At 36.7% G+C, this 20,788-nt stretch overlaps 1 protein-coding gene across 2 annotated transcripts in view; it reads left to right on the plus strand.

Annotated features, from left to right (window-relative positions):
• LOC150101779 (dipeptidyl peptidase 4-like) overlaps window positions 1–20,788 on the plus strand; it is a 576,437-nt gene that overhangs the window by 544,604 nt on the left and 11,045 nt on the right. For both annotated transcript variants that reach the window (XM_090400235.1, XM_090400236.1), the window contains exons 19-20: window positions 9,033–9,170; window positions 20,714–20,787. In XM_090400235.1, the coding sequence (XP_090256361.1) occupies window positions 9,033–9,170; window positions 20,714–20,787 (212 nt within the window). The remainder of the gene's footprint in view (window positions 1–9,032; window positions 9,171–20,713; window position 20,788) is intronic.

The raw sequence follows: 20,788 nt of genomic DNA on the forward strand, positions 1-20,788 counted from the left end.
TTTAACCTCATGTTTTTTTTCATTCCAGAAGAAGTCTATGAGTTTTTTGGATAATTGGTTTTCTTGTAGCAGTGTGATGCCTGTGATATTGACTGTGTGCATCAGCACTGGGGTAATGATTGTTTTTATCACTGTGGCTCTGCCATAAAAGGAGAAAAAGGTCGGTTTGAACAGACTTATCCTTTCCGTACTTATTTCCTGTAGTTTTTTAACTGGTAAAGCTAGCAACTCAGAAAAGGGAACTCCTAGTATTGTTAGTGGCTGCGTATGCAGCGTTAAACCGTAGGGAAGTCCGGTGTTATGGAAATTTCCGAAATTTTTGATTTTGATTTTTTGTGCATTAACTCGGAGACCACTGACTATGCTGAATTTTTGCAGTATGTCAAGATAGTTGCAGATAGACTCAGAGTCTCTGAGTGTGGCCACTACAGCATCTGCATATGCTATTATTTTGCACTGTCTGGAGACTTGGGGCAGTGGAATACCATTAATTGCAGGGGTGTTCTCTAGTCTTTTGATGAGGGGTTCTAATGCTAGGGAGAAGAGAAGGGGGCTTAGTGGGCAGCCTTGCCTAACCCCTCTCTTTATACGGATTGGTTCTGTCAGAAACCAATTAATAGACAGTTGTGTCGAGGCCTCCGCGTACATATGTTTAATTGTACGCCGGAATCTCGGGCCTATACCTACTTTTTTTAGGGTGTCCTGTAAGTACATGTGGCTGACGCTGCCAAACGCTCTTTCCAGGTCGGTGGAGAGAAGTGCCAGGGGGTATTTTTTTCCCTTGGCCAGTCTGACTAGGTCTCTTAGCAGGAAGAGATTAAATTCCATAGATCTACCTGGGATTCCATAGACCTGTGAACTTGTTATTATGTTTTCTATTCCTCCCTTAATGCGTGTAAAGATAATTTTTACGAAAAGTTTATAGTCTAGGTTAGTTAAGGAGAAGGACCAGTTATTTGACAAGGTCCGATCTCGGTCTTTTTTGGAGATAAAAATTGTATAGCTCTTAGCAAATTCCTCGGGGATGTTTCCCGAAGTGAGGAATTCGTTAAAGATCTTCACTAGTGCTGGCAGTACAAAGTCTCAGATAGATCTATAGAATTCTATCCCCAGTCCGTCTGGCCCTGGGGTCTTTTTTGTCTTCATTGTTTTGCACGTAGTTTTTATTTCAGCTGCAGTTATTGGATTGTCATGCAGGGCGCTAAGATGCTCGGGAAAACGTTTGACGTCCCACTCACTGAAGTCATCCGTGCCCTGCTGGTCAGCGAAGATGCCGAGATACTGCTGGTGAAAATGACGGAGTATTTCATGGGTTGAATTTAGAATCTGGCCTTTCTCCTCAATCTGGTAAATCGTTCTTTCATCGTTTGCTGCCACCCGTTGTTGATTGTAAAATGCGGCGGAGGGTGTTTCCAAATTTCTGAGATAGAGTCTCGTGCGAAAGTCGAGGTCATCGACTCTACTCTGCCGCTCTTGCTGCAGCTCTATTTCTACCTGTCTGATAAGATGTCTGCAGGGAACTCCGCTCCGTTCGCTTGACCGGTACCAACCGAGTTCCCTGTAGAGATCCCTCAGCCGTTTACATTGTTGGTAGACCCTTTCGCGCCCACATTTTTGAAACAGTTCCTTAGCCTGCCATTTAAAGTGCAGCCAGTTTTCCCAGTGCCAGTTGGTGTTTGTCCATTCATCACAGAGTTTCTGTAGCTGGTCACTAAAAAGACTGGGAAAGGTAGGAGGAAGCCTCCAAGGACCTCTGGCTGTTTCCATAACCTCTGGGAATGTAATTTTTAAAATGACCAATTTGTAGTCTGTTGACATGTTGTGTGCTGTGGTGTGACGTGTCCTTTGAACATACTGTTCCAAGTTTTGGGACACGTACACCCTATCTAGTCTCGTCGATATCTGGCTGCGGCACCACGTTGTTTCTACCTTCGATGGGTTATTCCTCCTCCAGACATCGATGAGATCAAAATTTACACAGCATCTTTTTAGAGCGGCGGTTCCGCCGGTTCCGGAGTTTGCGTTCCCGCCTACTTTGTCCAAACATGTGTCTTCCACACAATTCTAGTCCCCGGCTACTATTAGGTATTCTGCTCCCAAGAGGTAGTTTCCAAGGGCAGAGAAGAAACCGCTTCTGTGGTGTGGGCTGTTCGGGGCGTATACTGCAGCAAGCCGGATGGTACGGCCACCGTACTTCCAGTCAGCCGTTATTAGACGTCCCATGGCGTCCTTCTGGACGTTGAAGAACCCCCCCCGCGATTGGGGGGGGCGAATTAGTATCTCCACCCCTCGCGAGTGAGCATCCCCAAAGCACCAGTAGCTGGTGACCGGGTAGCTTCTTGAGAAGTTCTCCACGTCCCAATGCATATAAAAATGGGTTTCTTGAATCAAGAGGATATTAATTTTGTACCTTAACATTAGCTTCCAGACAGTGCTTTGTGCAAAGGGGTTACGTAAACCTCTGGTGTTTAAAGTGGCAATTTTAATATCCATGTTGGTGTTTGGAAGGTGGGGGGGTGTTGTCTGTTTGTTGCTCTCAGGTTTACCGAGGGGTATAACCCTGATCGGTATTATGGTCCCTCCAACTGCTTCTGAGAGTGTTCTGTGCGAGCACATGTCCACTTTATGGGTCAAGTCCCCACATTTAAGACAAGCTTCTGTGCAGTTTGCTATTTTGTGCTTTGTTGATTTGCAATTTCTGCATTGTAGTTTTGGGCATTCTGCCCCTAGGTCACCCTCAGAGTCACATCGGAAACATAATCTTTTAACACCCGGGTAGTTGACCATGACCCTTGTTTGGCCCACTAAAATGAAGTTGGGAACTTCCTTTTTCATATCCATCTGTACTTCAACATCGCCTGTTTTCCAGCCTTTGTAATCTGGATGTTCAAATGCTTTGATATTAATAATATCGCCCCATTGGCTAAAAAATTTCTTGACATTGTCTTCGTTCTCCAGGTATTCCAAGGGAAATCTAGTTATTCTTAACGTTTTTCGTAAACTACCTATTAAATAAGGTTTAATCATTTGTCCTGCACAGGGAAAACCCTCTAATAATTTGCTTCTTGTTTGGTCATTTTTGACTACAATTTGGAATCTTTCTTTTGAGTAAGATGTGAAACCGTATATGTTTTCTGCCCCTACTGTATCAATCAGAGCTTTCACTAACGTCTGCTCATCTGGGAGCCACTTGACCTTGATGCCAAGCGTCCTAGTTCTGGGTGAAAAGAACAGCATTGTTGGGGAAAACCTAACTACTGGCTGTAGAAGGGGTGGAGGCAAAGGGGACGAATTCGGGGAAACGCCCAGTGTCCCTCACAACAAGCGAAGAGACACCAGAAGGAATGGGTAAAAGAGCCAATAATAAGAGAAAAGGTCTTACCAACGCCGAGGTACTTCTGTAGAAGGTGAGCCTGGAGCTCTCTCATACGTTCGCGTGATCTGAATCCGAGCTGTAATATCAGCCACACGAAGAGGTTCTGGGTGGCAGGAATAAAGCTCTCTCTTTGGTTCATCTAATCTGCTACTGGAATCCAGTTATTGAGATCTCTTCAGTGGGAGCCAGGCCCAAGTGGAGACAAGTGGAGATATCAGGCAGAAGCATTAGCAGGTCATCTCCACCTATAGGAATTGCCAATTGGTGTGCCACCCTTTTTTAATAATTTACTCTGGATTTAGAGAAAGATGTTGAAAGTTTATTTTTCACTTGGTTAGAGTATAATAAATTTAGTTTAATCTGTGTCTAGATAGTGGCCCTTCCCTTAATGCATAACAATAGACATATCCGCAAAGAGATGAGTTTTGCATTATAGGAGATACTGAGATAAGAGTGTTGGTAGCTTTCTCCACCTTTGCAACGAGTTGCCCTGGTGTTGTACCACCTTAACCCAGTCCTGAAGATACTTTCAGGTGCAAACTTTGTTTGCTCACACTTGGATAAAGGATTAAACTAAATTTATTATACTCTAACCAAGTGAAAAATAAACTTGCAACATCTTTCTCTAAATCCAGAGTAAATTATTAAAAAAGGGTGGCACACTAATTGGCAATTCCTATAGGTGGAGATGACCTGCTAATGCTTCTGCCTGATATCTCCACTTGTCTCCACTTGGGCCTGGCTCCCACTGAAGAGACTTCAATAAGACTGAGCACAGCACTGGGAATCCCGATGCTATCACTAGAAGAGGTCATACACCTGCAATTCCCGCCACCAGTCAACAAGACCCAAAAATTCGCCATTTTTTTAATTAACGTCTTAAAGTATCCCATCTGGAAGGTACGGAAAAAATCCCAGCTATGGGATGCAAATTTAATGTACGCAAGAATAAGGAAAGGTTTCTTTTTTTATCTTCCTAAATTTCTTGCGCAAGAGAGAGACATCTACTAGGCGACTTTAAATTTGTGAACAAATACTGCAAACCACCGAAAACATGCTTTCTAATACAGGGACCCATCAAGCCCTGTATATTTCTTTAGTATCTCCAAAACTCCACCTAACTCTCCCTAGGAAAAGTAACAACCACTCTGTTCTTCCTCGCCACAAAGCTTTCGCTGGCACGGTTTCCTTTACTCCAAATAAGGGGGGTAGATCTGAGAACCCGGGCTGCGAAGGCTTACTGCGAGGCGGTGCTGCTCCTTGTGAGTGGCATCTCCCGGGCCAGTCTTCTACCCCATTCTAAGTTCCAGTGGTTCCAGGTCTGTAAGTTCCTTATTTTGTTCCCATTCAGTTCAACTAACCGGACCTTAAGTCCTTTAATTTTTATGTATTAAAAAAAAAAAGTTCTAACTGAAAATACTGTTTTCAAAACAACCTCCGTCATAGATAACTGACAAAATTATTAAGGATAAATTTATAAGTGAACTTTAGTCAAAATTTTTATGGTTAAATTTTCTTTTCTTTTTTTTTTTTTGAATAGAAATTGAGAGTATGTGTCACAGACCAATTAGCCAAATAAGGCTAAACAGGTTGACTGAGGCCTCTTTTACCTCCTACTATCTTACTGTATCTTTCATTATTCTCCTCTCTTACTGTTTGCTGACCCTCAGCATGCTTTATTCTCCAAAGGCCTATGATGAGAGACATGAACTCCCATTCTACCTCAATAAAGGTCGAAACTAGTCTGGGTAGTGGCCCTTCCCTTAATGCATAACAATAGACATATCTGCAAGGAGATGTGTTTTGCATTATAGGAGATACTGAGATAGCAGTGTTGGTAGCTTGCTCCACCTTTGCAACGAGTTGCCCTGGTGTTGTACCACCTTAACCCAGTCCTGAAGATACTTTCAGGCGCAAACTTTGTTTGCTCACACTTGGATAAAGGATTAAACTAAATTTATTATACTCTAACCAAGTGAAAAATAAACTTTCAAAATAGGTGTCATTAATTCTCTGAAAAACAGGGCTTTGAAGATTTGCTCCAATGAACAAGCAGTTAAAGATGAATTTAAAGTTATCAGCAATACTTTCCTAAAAAATGGTTACAGCCAAAACACTATTAACAAAATTCTCTACAAGACCTCAATAAAAAATAAAGATAAACCAGACTGCAATAAAACTATAACCATTCCTTACATTAAAGGAACATAAAAAAAAAAACGAACAGCATACGACAGAAATACAACCTGAACCACCTTTCAACCTCCTGCAAAATTAAAAAGCTTACTCAACTCATCCAAAGACCCACTCCCTCTGCTGGCCCACCCTGGAGTATACTGTATTTATTGCACCTGTAATCTACCATACACAGGGGAAACAGGACGCACAATTCCCATCAGACAAAAAGAATATAAATGACACATTAAATATAATAACTATGGCGAAGCTGGCCCTTCTGATCATGCCCTGAACACTTTACATAGAATTGACTGTAAAAGCACCAGTTGTTTACATCACACCAAGACATGGTATGAACGTAAATTTAAGGAAGCCTGTGAGATTCTTATCAACCACCCTAATTTGAACAATGATGATGGTCTAAAAGTCCCAAGCATATGGAAGGCACATATTCCACCCATGGAACCTTTCTCCCTAAGAGTTAACTATAAACAGGACTGCAGATAATCCAGAATCCTAAATCTAATATAACAATTGTCATGTTAAATTAGGACTTCTGTAAGAAAACTATCTATAAGAAAGAATGTTTCTCTTATGTTATCTTAAATAGAATTTAGCTTTAATGTAGTTCTAAATAGTTAATTTTAACTGTTTTTTTTTTGTTGTATATATAAAAAATTATATATACTGTATTTGCCGCCATATAAGACACTTTTTTTCTTTGAAAATAGGTCTGAAAAACAGGGTGCGTCTTATACGCTGTTACTTAGTTTTTTATTATTTTCATTTCTGGAAATTTTCTCTGTTCTGAGTTACGCAATTTCTTTATTGCTTCCTTGCAGTGTGTGAGAGCATTCCAGCAGTGTTTCTCAAACTTCAGACATCCACGTTCATATGATTGGTGCAGTATTAACAAAAGATCGTGCTACTAAATGACAAAGACAAGCCGACAGTTGAGTTGAAATGCTAATTCTCTTCAACCGAATTCCTTATATAATATCAGAAACACATTCGCTATATATTTCTTCATTTTAACATGTTCACTCAAACAAACCATATGTTGCACCAGCAACATATGATTTTGCTCGAGTCATACGGCATTTTCTGTGGGAGGGGGGGATATGCGATTCATAGTTAGTGCCGTTTTTATCCCATTTGTCTCTAATTGCACTGTTTCTTGAGAAACATATTGCACAGCCTGCAGATGTCTCTGTACCTTATTCAGTGATACAATAGGAATGTTTTACGATCTCAAACTTCACGGATACATTGAATTTATTCTATGCGTTAATAATGCATAGCCGAAAATTGCCATGGACCCCCCTGAAGACCTTTCACGTACCCCCCCCCCGGGGTATGCGTACCACACTTTGAGAAACTGACGTAGAGTTCAGTGGATGCGCATGCACTGTCATCGACAGTCACAGCTGTGTCCTGTTTGTTTAAACTTTCCAATTGTTGTGGCAGTTGTGACCAGTGATAAATTTCTGCCGTTAAATTTTCTATAAATTTCTTGGCAAATTATGGCTGAAAAACGTCAGCATTGTTACAATATTGCATACAAGCTATGTGTGATTGTGTATGCTAAAGAACATGGAAACAGGCATTTTGGACCACCCCAACTGAGAAAATGATAAGAACTTGGCAGAATCAGGAAGAGGATTTAAAAAAAAGCGACTCACAGTAAACATAACCTATGAAGTGGAACTGCAAAAGGGCCAGAACTTGAGGCAGAACTGAATACTTGGATTTTTGACCACAGAAAAGCAGGAGTTTCAGTGTCTACAAAAATGATTATTCATCAAGCGAAAGCGATAGCCACTAACAGAGGAGTCGCCAACTTTACTGGATCAACATCATGGTGTTCAAGATTCATGAAGAGAAACCAGCTATGTATGCGGATTAAAACAAAAATATCACAAAAGATGCCAGCTGAATATGAAGAAAAAAATGATTGAATTTCATCGATTCGATTAACGCAAGGAAATGGGAACATTTTGAACTTGCGCAAATAGGAAACACAGATGAGGTTCCGATGACTTTTGATGTGCCCTCAAACAAAACTGTAGGTTCCAAAGGCACTAAAAGTGTTACTATTAAAACTTTGGGGCAAGAAAAAACTCACTACACGGTTGTTTTATCCTGCTGTGCTGATAGGACAAAATTGCCGCCACTATTGATTTTTAAAAGGAAGATGCTACCCAAAGAAAAACTGCTTAAAGGAGTGTTTGTACATGTTCATGCAAAAGGCTGGATGGATGGAGGATGAATGAAGTTATGGATAGATAAAATTTGGTCTAGGCGCCCTGGTGGACTGTTGAAGAAGCCTGCCATGCTAGTATGGGATCAGTTTCGTTCTCATAGAACAGACGATGTTACAAATAAACTCAAGGAATTGAAAACTCAGTTAGCTGTAATTCCAGGTGGTCTAACTAGTCAGCTTCAGCCTTTAAATGTCTGTATTAATAAACCATTTAAGGGATTTATGAAGGAGAAGTGGAACAGCTGGATGCAGTCTTCAGATTTTGAGGTTACGCCATCAGGAAGAAGGAAGAGGCCTAGCATTTCGCAAGTTTGTGAGTGGGTCAGAGCTTCACGAGATGCTGTGAAAACTGAGACAGTGGTTAAATCATTTAAGAAGTGTGGAATTAGTAATGCACTGGATGGTACAGAGGACAATTTGTTGTATGATGACTCAGATTCTGATTTAGAAGAGGTTTCAAGTGTCTCTTCATTTAGCTCTGGAGATGAATTTCTGGGTTTTGACAATTAAAAGGTGGGTACCCTTTCCTAGTTAGATTAGATATTTGTTGAAAGTAGACCTTCTTATTACTTTATATTTGAAATACTCTAAATTCATTATAATATTCAGTGATAAAGTTTTTTTCCTAAAAAATGTATACAAAAAAGGGGGTGAGTCCTATACGACGGTGCATTTTATATGCCGGCAAATACGGTACATATAATTTTTTTTTAATATATTATATTTTCACTAGAGGTCATGCCAGTAGAATAACTGTTAATCAAATCATTGTCTCTTTAGCATACTGTGTGAAATGTAACTCAGCTTGTCCTTGTATATTTGTATATACTCCAGATGATGACCTTATTATGAAGGTCAAAATGTCGAGGAAATTAAAATAGTTATTTATAACACGATTATAAAATCCATAATTTCTAAAATGAATACTGAAGTACCCTGCTTCCTATCTCTCTTGAAAGGTAAAAAAACTTTTGTTTTGCTGTTTCTGATAAAGTTGTGTGTGCAGTATTTCATGTGATGAAACAACTGGATCTGCAGTTAATGTGTGCATTGATAAACAGTGTACTGAACTTAAAAGATATTACAAATGCTCACATGTCGTATTAAGCATTTAATCTTTTATAAACATACTGAAATCAGAAACGTTTTTTTAAATCACTTTGTATTGTAGTATTCTGTTACAAGTTTATAAACACCAATGTTGTTAAATTACAGATTCTGTATATACAGAAAGATACATGCAGTCACCCGCACATGAAGTGAATCTTATTGGATATGAAAAGTCAGATGTGATGAGGAAAGCAGAAAACTTTAAAGGCAAAAAGTACTTAGTGGTTCATGGCACAGCAGATGGTAAGGATAAACATAATTATTTTTCCACTTTTTTTTTTTTCAATGAAAATTTAACTGTTAACACGTTTGATTGAAAACCTGTTATGTGTTTCCAAATAGATTTCTTATCCATGTATTTTTGATAATTTTAAAAACAATTTTTAATACAAAGTAAATACTAGTCTCAGGTAACTGTAGCAGTTGATAGTAACTGTCCACTGACTTTTTTTATTTCTTGGTAATCCCATAGTACATAGATTACTATAGCAGAAAGGTGAAGAGAAATTTGTTAATATTGATATATGTATAGATACAGGCTTAGGTGTTAATAGTTATTAATAACCAGTGTTCCGTGGTATAAACACCAGAAGAAAATACTTATATTTTGCTGGATTTCTAACCAGCATCTCCAGACAACAAATTACACCTGTGTTAAAATACACATCACTCAATTAGATTGCCTCTAGACTGGATAAAAATTAAGTTAATTCCGAGAAGTGAGGCTAAATGTGACTTTGCTTTTATCCAACAAAATTAATTCAAAGTGTTTGTTGGGAGAACATTTGTTCCTTTTCAGTTACAGTTTGAAGTCTTTCTACATCAATCTTTTTTAATACCAGCCCCACAAATGAAAGGTCCCAAGACCTATGACATAGCAGTGCCATGTGTGGGCAAGGGTTAGAAAGGAATTTGTTAACATGTTCCTTGAAGACTGAAGGTTGTAATCATTTAGGGAAACAGTATAGGGAAGACTGTTCCAAAGAGCAAAGGTTTAGGAAATGAAGAGAGGGGAAGAGAAGTTAGTTCAATGTGTTTGGAGTCAAACTGTGTATGGGTGTTGACTAGCAGCTTCTCATATTTGTACATGATTACAGATATGAAACCTGAATATTTACGACGGGGGTAGAGAATTTGATTTTAGTTTTTGAAAGGAAAATCCTTTCAAAAACTAAAATCTCATTTGGTTGGCTTGTGATCATTACTTCTAAATATTTAAATTGTTCCACTTTTTCTATTTCAAGGTTCCCAATTTTCACACTTGTATCAGTTAACCTGATATTAATCTTTGTTTTGGTTTTTGTTGATTAATTTTTAATCAACAAAAAACCAAATATGGGATTAGGTATATATATATATATATATATATATACCTAATCCCATATTTTAGAATACATTAGCACCTCCCTATAAAATACGAAGTATATCCAGAAAGTAAGATCCGGTCAAGAATTAATCATCGATATAGACAAAGCCCTTTGGTCGGAAAGACCCTGGTTTGATTCCCATCTATGATGTGAGGAACCTTTATCTGATCTCTTTCAACTGAAAGGTGAGTTAGCCAGTCTCATATGGAGGTAGAGGGGTTTTTCTCCTGAAAACTTGGGTTTTTCAAACCGGCCCCACAAACACACACACAGATTTACAGTCATAAAATATATATATACCTAATCCCTGATTAGGAGGATGCAACTTACCCACCAAAGGGATTAGGGAGAAAATGGGAAACCCCATACAAATAAATAATTAAAATTATAAGCTAAAATGCCTACATATATACTTTATTTTTTCAAATAGTCTCAATTGATTTCCAGGCATTTCTGATATCATGGCACAAGCTTCTTCATACCTGCATCAAAAAAGTCTTCCACCAGTGAGTTCAACTACTGAGTGATGCAGTTCTTCAGTTTCTCATCTTTTTCAGGGCACTGAGATGGGAGCCAGTGCTTCATAAGAAAAAACAAGAGGTTGTCACTGGGTAGTACAGATTGTGGCTGTGAATTTGTCATGCAAAGGCATGATTCTTGACAACAGCATAACTTGTCTTGTGTTTCAAACTGCTCATCTGGGCTTCTTCAGTGTTTCAAAATATGCATCACTATTAATTGTGCTTCTTTGCTGAAGAAAATCAATGAGGAAGATTCATTTTCTGTCCCAGAAAACAGTGGCCATCATTTATTTGACCGATGGTGTCTGTTTGAATTTTTTGCTTTCAGAGATGATGAATGCGCCACATGATGCCAGATGATGAATGGTGCATTGATTGTTGTTTTGACTCAGTGTTTGTCTACAAAATTCACATTCCATCACTAGTTATAATATGAAAAAAAAAAGTTCATCTTCGTTTTCATAACACTAAAGATTGAGCTGATTCCACCTGTTGCTGTTTATGAACATTGGTCAGTACACTTTTAGGATTCATCTGGCACACAATTTCTTATTTTCAGCCTTTATATCACAATAATAATTTATTATTATTATCCCAAGACCCCATGGAATAACAGACTAATTTGGAGGTCCCTTTTGTCATAAACACAGCTCATCATATACTTTTCTTAAACACCTTCAAATTCTCTGCAAGCACCATGCTCTCAGACAATGCATTCCAAACATTCACAATTCTCCATGCCATAGACCTGCTTCGCATTCCCCTTCTCTCACACTCTCCTTATATAGCTTCCGGGGATGACTCTTAGTTTAATCCTTTATCCAAGTATAAGCAAACAAAGTTTTGCCTGAAGTATCTTCAGGATTGGGGAAACTTGTGGTAAAGGTGATAAAAGTTCTCATCACTTGCCTTAGTATCTCCCATAATGCAAAGCACATCTCCTTATACTTCAGGTGCAAACTTTGTTTGCTTACACTTGGATAAAGGATTAAACTAAATATATCATTTATAAAGTGAAAAATTTACTAAATGAAAAAACTTCCAACAGGGATAACTCATGTTATTCCCCCATTTTATGAAAAACCTCTTCAACATTAATCCTATAACAACTCCTTACTAACTTGTATGTCTCTATCATATCATCCATCTTCCTCTATCCATCAGACTCTACAAATTGTATTGTCTCACCCATATTCAACATTCCAGAGATCAGAAACTATTTTGGTCAATCATCTATGGACCCTTTTACCAATTTACAACAGGTGGCATTTTGCTCAAATTTTTGACTAATTAATTGTAAACAAGTGTGCTTTTATGTGTAAGAGTTGGGATAGAAGTTATGCACTTGTTTGTTAGCAAAGTATGCAAAGTTTAGTTTTAAATTAAGTACATGTACAAAATCGTTAAATTCAGCACACTGATACAACATAGTGGTGAAACGCAATTCACCACTATGTAGATCTGTGCAAAAGGCAAATAAGGTGGTTAGATTTCTATTTCCATGTGTAAATATGGTTAGGAGATTGCACAATGATCTGACTGCTAGTTGCTCTAGCTCTTTAGTTTGACCCAGGGTGCACCCCATTAGTAGATTTCTAAAAGATGGTACAGTGCCATGAGTGTAGAAAGTATATGTGTGGAGATGTCACAGATGTTTATGTGGAGAGGCTGAATAGAGAAAAGAATGAGTTTGGTATGTAGGAAGTGCAATATTCTGATAGACCATGAGGCTTGCTTAAATATGAATTTAAATACAAATAGGGAACATAGCATTGTAACTGACACAGCAGTTGAAGATTATGAGAAAGTTTAGACAGTGTGTGGAAACGATAGCACGAAAAAAAGTTTGATTGACGATAAAGCAGGTAATAATTTATCCAACATTAAAAACAGAGTGAAATAAATGATAAAGTGGACAATAATGACATCGAAAAACATGAGTGAGATTGACAGTGAACAAGTGTGTGTGACTGACGATTAAATAGTGAGTGTGAATGATAGTGAAAAAAGGATGCAAGATTTGAAAGCTGAGGACTGAAATGAAGAGAACTGTAGATATATATGGAGCAGTGAAGAAGACAAAAACAAAGGATGTGAGTATGAAAAAGGTAAAAAAAAAATCCACAAATGGCTTTATATGGGGATTCAATTATTAGAGTTGGTAAAGGAGAAGATGCACAAGGTTTGTTTTCCTGGAGGTGAAAAATAGTGATTGTGGCATTGGATATGAGGAGTAAAGGAGTTGGTAGTAGGGACAAGGAGAATGTAAGATTCAATATCAGAAGGTTGTTGAGAAGGATAAAAGATAATAGTGTGGTAGAAAAGGTAGTCAGTGTGTTGCCCAAGTATGACAGTGAAGAGATGAGGTGGAGAGCAAAAATTATGAATGATATGTTAGCAGAAATGTGTGAAGAGAAAGGAGTGCAGTTTGTTAATGTGTGGTATGAGTTTGAAGGAAGAATTGAGCTGTATAAGAGTGATGACTGTATGTGGTACGAGTTTGAAGGAAGAATTGAGCTGTATAAGAGTGATGACTGTATATGAATGGTTTTGATGTGAGTCATTTGTGAGACTGCAGCTGGAAGGGAGCGTAATGAGAATGAATCTGAACAAGTAAGAAGCAATGTTAAAGAGCAGGAGAGTAAGGAAGGAGATATTGAAGTAATACTTATGAATGAAGACGTGGATAGAATGATGAGTGTAAGGAATGAGAAAACAAGCGTGCAAGACAAACAGGGGAAACGTGGAGACTCAGCATAGACAGGGAAGCATAGTGTGAGAAAGGTTGATTGTCCAAGAGGATGTGAATGGATGTGTAGACAAAAAGGGAAGGGTATGACCTGGGATGTAGGGAAAACAGTTAGATTTGAAAAGGGTTCTGGGATGAGTAAGAAGAAAAAGAAAGGCTCAAGGAAAATATAGAGAAGTCACATCTAATAATTAGTATCAGTGAAACTTGTTATAAATCCAAAAATGAGCTGCTATGTTTGTATACAAATGCTGGAAGTATCATAAACAAGCGAAATGAATCGGTTACATTGATTGAGTTTCTTCAGCCAAAAATAGTTGGAATAAGAAAGACATGGTTGTGTGAGGAAGACATCCTGACAGGAATAGAGATGTAAGGGTATGATGTTTTTCGTGAAGATGGAAAGAGTAAAAAGGGAGGTGGAGTTCAACTATACAAGGTAGAAATGCAGAGGGAGAAATAATGACAGTGGTTTTGAGGCAGTATGGTGCGAGTTTTGAATTTTTTGAATTCCGGGAATTCAAAAGAAAATTCCGTAATTGTGAAACGACAATTCTCACAAATTTTCGTGTTCACTTTTTCTACAAAATCATCTGTCACCACACTTGGCTGGCCATTGCACTCTTCATCATCAGTGAATTTCTGCAGCACTGTTATTTTCTGCCAACAAAAACTATTATACTACAAACCTTAAAACGCAGGATTTTTTTTATCACAGCATTCATTATTAATTATTCTTAGAAGACAAAGTATGATAATGTGGCAAAAGTAAAATGGTCAACAGCTAACTAATGAATCATTCTATGCTATCATGCATGTGTGACCCCTCTCCCATATCTAATTTGGTAGTAAATTCTGAATGAACCTTACTTTCTGAATGCACCTCGTATCAGCCATTTCTGTCTCAAAGCATTGTCTTAATTTTATTTCGGAGTGCACAGAGTATCCAGCTGTTATGATATTCCATATTTAGGACACACTATTAAAACAGTCTCTATTAGAATTAAAGAACTTAAATCTTATATGAAATTCCTGTAATAAGAAATCATACTTGCAGAGTATGCTATCCTTGATAATCACAAGTAAGTTGGAAGAAGAGTAAAGTTGACCCAATCTCTATGTCCGAGAAGCTTGTGAAAGAATCTGGAAGTTATGATAAACATTCCTAATTTAAACTGCAGTGACTCAGTCAAATTAACACGATCTTAACAATAACCCACTAAAGATATGCGATGACAACTCAGTTTGGTTACATTATACTTATCTGTTACCTGTGCATTGCTTTATTATTATGAAATAATAATAAAAATTATTATTATTATTATTATTATAATACAGCGGGATGATACAATGAAAGAAATAATCAAAAAGAAAAAAGAAGCCTATCACAAATGGTTAAGCAGTAAAAGATTAGAAGATGAAATAGAATATAAAAGCATAAGAGCCATAGCTAAAAGAGAAGTCAGAAAAAGACATAGAGAATCATCGAACAAATTTGTTTCTAATTTAGAACATGATTTATATAAAAGAGGGAGAGGGAGAGGAATGCCTTGCCTGAGAGTGTGGTGTCTGCAAGGAGTTTGAATGTGTTTAAGACCCGGTATGATGAGATGTGTGTGAGATAAAAGGACCTCCTAGATGAGTCTTTGACTCCATGAGGTCTTGTTTAATAATAATAATAATAAGACCCAATGTATATAAAATTTTGAAACACTTAAATGCAGATACCAAAGAAAACATAAAATTAAACACTGAATTGAAATTAGAAGAATTACTAAATTACTACACAGAATTGTGGACAGACAAATATTTTAAAAACAACAACTGGCAAACAATTAACAAAAATGAAAAGGAAATAACTAAAGAAGAATTAGACAGCCTGAAAGAAACAAGAAACGGAAAATCACCTAGAGAAGATAAGCTAGTTTCAGAACTGTATAAATACGCAGGAACAAGATTCAAAGAAAGACTCTTATTATTTTTAAATAAAATTTATTCAACTGGTATCCCCCCCCCCCCCAATAGAATGGAAAAAAGCAATTGTGATTCCTATCTTTAAAAAAGGTAATAGAGATGACCCTAAAAACTATAGAGGTATCAGTATACTAAATTCATGTTACAAAATATATAGCAGAATCTTAAATAACAAACTAATGAAATATTCCAGAAACTTTATTTTAGAAGTACAGAATGGATTTAGAAAAGGATGATCATGTATAGACCCAGCCTTTTGCCTAAAATTAATAATAGAGAAAAGAAGAGAATACAATTTAGAAACATATATTGCATTTATTGACTTTGAAAAAGCATTTGACAAAGTTAAAAGAAACATATTATTTAACATATTAAAAGAAAGACAAATACCAAATAATATCCTAAAAGCTATCATAAGTATATATGAAAATAATCAAATACAAATAAGATAAAATAACGAGCTATCATATACGAGTGAGATAAACCAAGGGGTCCGACAGGGATGTCCCCTCTCAGCAGCTCTTTTTAATATCTACTTAAATGAAATAATAATATAATGGAATAAAAATTTACATCAAGGAATTAAATTTACAATAAGGAATTAAACGCTCTCCCCTTTGCCGATGACCAAATAATAATTACAAATTTTGAAGATAAACTACAGAATGCTATTTTAGATCTAAATGAGATATCCAAAGATTATGGTGTGATAATATCAACAGAAAAATCAAAAACTATGGCCTAAATTTAAAGGACAAGATCCAGCAAGAACAAAAATAGTAATAGATAACAAGATCTTAGAACAGGTGAATTCATTTAATTACCTAGGATGTATGATCACATATGAAAAAGATATAAATGTAAAAATTGCAAAATATTTAAAAATAACAGGTGTAATTAACTCTATATTTAAACCAAACCTAGTTCAAAAACAAACCAGACTAAAAGTATACAAGACATTAGCCCTACCAGTCTTAATGTATGGAAGTGAAATCTGGACAATAAAACAAAAAGACAAACAAAGATTAACAACAGCAGAAATGAAGTTTATGAGAAAAACTGCAAAGTGTACCCTATTTGATCACAAAAGAAACGAAGAAATTACGAAAGAATTAAACCAAGAACCACTAATAGAAAAAATTAAAAAATATAAACATAAATGGATGAAACACATTCAAAGAATGAAAACAGAAAGATTACCAAAACAAGCCTTAAAGTACAAGCCATTAGGAAAAAGAAAACCAGGACGTCCTCTTAAACGATGACTTCTAAGGCCGGAACAGGCCATGCTAGCCTAAATCCTAGATATGCATGATGATGATGATTATAATACAGTATCTCCATGGAGTCTGGGGACTCATCATGGGAGCCCCACACTAGCATTTATACAGGCCTCCCTCCCCCCACCCCAAAGTCCTCCATTCATTCTTATATTAAGCCTTTCTGTGCAACTGACTTCCTGTAACTCTCTTTCCATCTCTGAGATATCATTCTGGTATCAACTTTGTCCATTTTTGAGTGTTATCTTGCAATATGACCTGACCATTGCCATTGGAACAAATCTGAAAACACCCCAACTCAACATCACCAGAGTTAAAGATTGGTACTATCAACATAAGAAGCCTGAATGGCAAAGAAATGGAGCTAGCTGAGGAATGAGATAAGTACCAGATCAATGTAATAGGGGTGACTGAAACAAAAAAAGTCAAAAACTGGTTGAGATCTTTCTGAACAATAAATACAAAATGTCAAGGAAAAGAAGGAGTAGCCATAGTATTCAACACGAAATACGAGGCTAATCTGCTTGAATGGTAGGCAGTCTCAAGTAGAGTAATGTGGACAAATATGAGAATGGGGGAACTGGACAATGAGACTTATTTGTGCCTATGGTCCCACAGAAGGTTCTACTAAGGTAGAAGTGGAGGAATTTTTTGAGGCTTTAGAGAAAGCAACTGACACAATAAAAAAGAAAAAGTTGGTCTCCTTGTTGGGGATCTAAATAGCAGAGTAGGAAATGATTGTCAGACATACAAAAATATTTTGGGAAAATTTGGAGAAAAGAGCAAAGCTAATAATAATGGCAAATACCTGTTGGATTTCTGCTCAGGACATGGACTGGTTATTACTAACACCATGTTCCAACATAAAAATGCACACAAATTCACATGGGGAGAAGAAGCAAGGAATAAGAAAAGTCTCATTGACTATGTTATTGTCGATAGTGATGTTTTCTCCCTGGTGCAGGACACCAGGGTGTACAGAGGATTTGAAATTGGAAGTGATCACTATTTAGTCTTGAGCAGGATAAAATTGAATTTCATATTGAAAAGAATAATATGTAAGAAAGTTTTAAAGCGAATAAAAGTTGAGCAGCTCTCAGATGTGAACTGTAGACAAAAATATACAAATATTATTGAAGGAAAAATGAAAGAGTTTTCTTTATGTTTTCTTTCTGAATTTTCGGTAGCCCGTAAATTCTCAGGGGACGAGCGTAGAGTGGAAATAGTTTTTGACCGTATCTTTGGGCCATGTGTGGTAATTGACTTAAGTAGATTCTCTGTTTTCTTTTTTATTCTATTAGTTTGGTTATAGTTAACTAATTCATATTTACGAATTTAGGGACACAAAACACACGTGTTGAAAAGATTATTTTACTGATTAATAATAATATAATAACTAATACAGGGGTCGAAACGTCTTTCGACGTTTCAACCCATGTATTGAGGTCATCATCAGAAGGATATATGTGTATAAGAACCAAGCTACATGCTGTTGCACTCTATACAGGTAAATTACATCTGCGTTGTTAACTAATCTTTTTTCTTAGCCTGCCCTCTGGTGATAAAAAAAAAAAACCCAATAAAAACTACAATAAACTCTGCTAAAGTCCTCACGTACTAGGATTCTTCTGGAATTATACAGTTTATATTGTTATACTACAATTATCTTCTGGATTTGTACAGTACAGGTTGCTATTGAATGTTCAGGGGAAAAAAAAGAAAAACACTTCACCAAGTCTTCTTGTATTGAGATTTTTCTTCGTGGTTGCCATGAAGGTTGCAGATGGGTCCTCCCATCTGCAACCCTCATGGCAACCTCAAAGTTTGTTTAAGTTGCTGCTTAATTGTTTGGTTGAATTTAGTAAACAGGCAGTTTCCATCCGTATTTTGTCAGCTAAACTGGTGGGGAGGGATCTTAAACCTCTCGATATGATATATTATATCTAGTTTATTTACTGACCTCGGAGCAATGGCGTAATTTAAACCTTTCTCCAGTAGCGAGAGTTCACCTTGGGTGAGGTTGTAATCTGATTGGTTGATAACTAGACAATGGTCTGACGGTGGTTGGTTGGTTGCTCCTAACTGCATTTGTGGGTGATTGGCTGCTCCTTTTGTTATGGCATCATAATTGTTTTGTGCTTTCCTGTAGTTTTAATGCTTGAAACTTTGTTATTAATTGTTCTTTGTTTTTGAGTAATAGGTGCTTGGCTGAGTCGCCTGTGATCTTGTCTAGAATATTCCAAATTTCCGGATTAATATAACTGAATAGCTCAAATTTTAGTTGTAACACTTTGGCTTGGGTAGAAAAGCGTTGTTAAAAGAACAGATCCACGAGGCACGAAAGAACTTAGCATCTACCCAAGCCAAAGTGTTACAACTAAAATTTGAACTATCCAGTTACATTAATCCGGAAATTTGGAATATTCTAGACAAGATCACAGGCGACTCAGCCAAGCACCTATTACTCAAAAACAAAGAACAATTAATAACAAAGTTTCAAGCATTAAAACTACAGAAAAGCACAAGACAATTACAATGCCTTAACGAAAGGAGCAGCCAATCACCCACAAACATAGTTAGGAGCAACCAACCATCATCGGACCACTGTCTGGTTATCAGCCAATCGGATTACAACCTCATCCAAGATGAACTCTCGCTACTGGAGAAAGGTTTAAATTACGCCATTGCTCCGAGGCACCAAAACTTGGTTCGAGTGGAAATTCGAGGAAGCATGTGAAATGCTCAAACATGATCCGAATCTGAATAAAAATGATGGTCTAACCATTCCAAGAATGTGGAGGACCCATCTGCAACCTTCATAGCAACCACGAAGAAAAATCTCAATACAAGAAGACTTGGTGAAGTGTTATTTACAAATCCAGAAGATAATCGTAGTATAACAATATAAACTGTATAATTCCAGAAGAATCCTAGTACATGAGGACTTTAGCAGAGTTTATTGTAGTTTTTATTGGTAATTTTTTTTTATCACTAGAGGGCAGGCTAAGAAAAAAGATAAGTTAACAATGTAGATGTAATTTACCTGTATAGAGTGCAACAGCATGTAGCTTGGTTCTTATACACATGTATCCTTCTGATGATGACCTCAATACAGGGGTTGAAATGTCAAGTTATTATTTTATTATTAATCAGTAAAATGATCTTTTCAACATGTGTGTTTTGTGTCCCTAAATTCATAAATATGAATGGTGATCACTGTGTAACCTTAAAAGAAATAGTTAACTAATTGGTATGTGTTATTGTCCGAGACCAGCAGATTCATTTTTTCCACATAAGTGGTTCGGTTTAAGATAACAGTGGCACTTCCTTTATCTGCTCTGGTTATTACGATGTTCGGATATGACTTTAGCGATTTTATCGCTGTTAATTTGTGTTTAGTTAGGTTGCTTGTTATTGTTTTGTTATGATTTAAATATTTAGTATAAAAATAATAATGCATGGGTGCCACAGATGCCAACAGATAAATATGCAACAGGAGACCACAGATACGAGAGTTTTGAGAAAATAAAAACATGCCAATTGCTTTTTTCATAATAATTGACAACCTAAATGACATTTATCAAGATTTTTTTTTTTCCTGTGTTAACTTTATGGCAACTTTCTTGCTACCCACAAACTTTTAAATAAAGCTCCAAGTTAATTTACTAACTGAAATTTTTTTTACTAATTACCAATTAAAATTTGTTTTAATTAGAATATGTACTCCAGTCGAAAAAATAAATTACTTTGTTATTAATCTAAAAAATAGTAATAATTAATAAACTGCCTTATGTCTGTCATCTTTATTGTGCACAACATTTAAGTTATTTCAACTTGTATGCATACACAAATATTTACAGCATTAGGTTTACAAAATGTCTTTCCTTCTTTTCAGATAATGTTCACTTACAGCAGTCTATGATGCTAATAAAAGCCCTGACAAGAAGTGGTGTTACATTTCGTACACAGG

Source organism: Typopeltis vanoorti, chromosome 11, assembly GCF_054136105.1.
Source record: "Typopeltis vanoorti isolate ZY-2024b chromosome 11, IOZ_Tvanoo_1.0, whole genome shotgun sequence".
In the NCBI taxonomy this organism is placed as follows: Eukaryota; Metazoa; Arthropoda; class Arachnida; order Uropygi; family Thelyphonidae; genus Typopeltis; species Typopeltis vanoorti.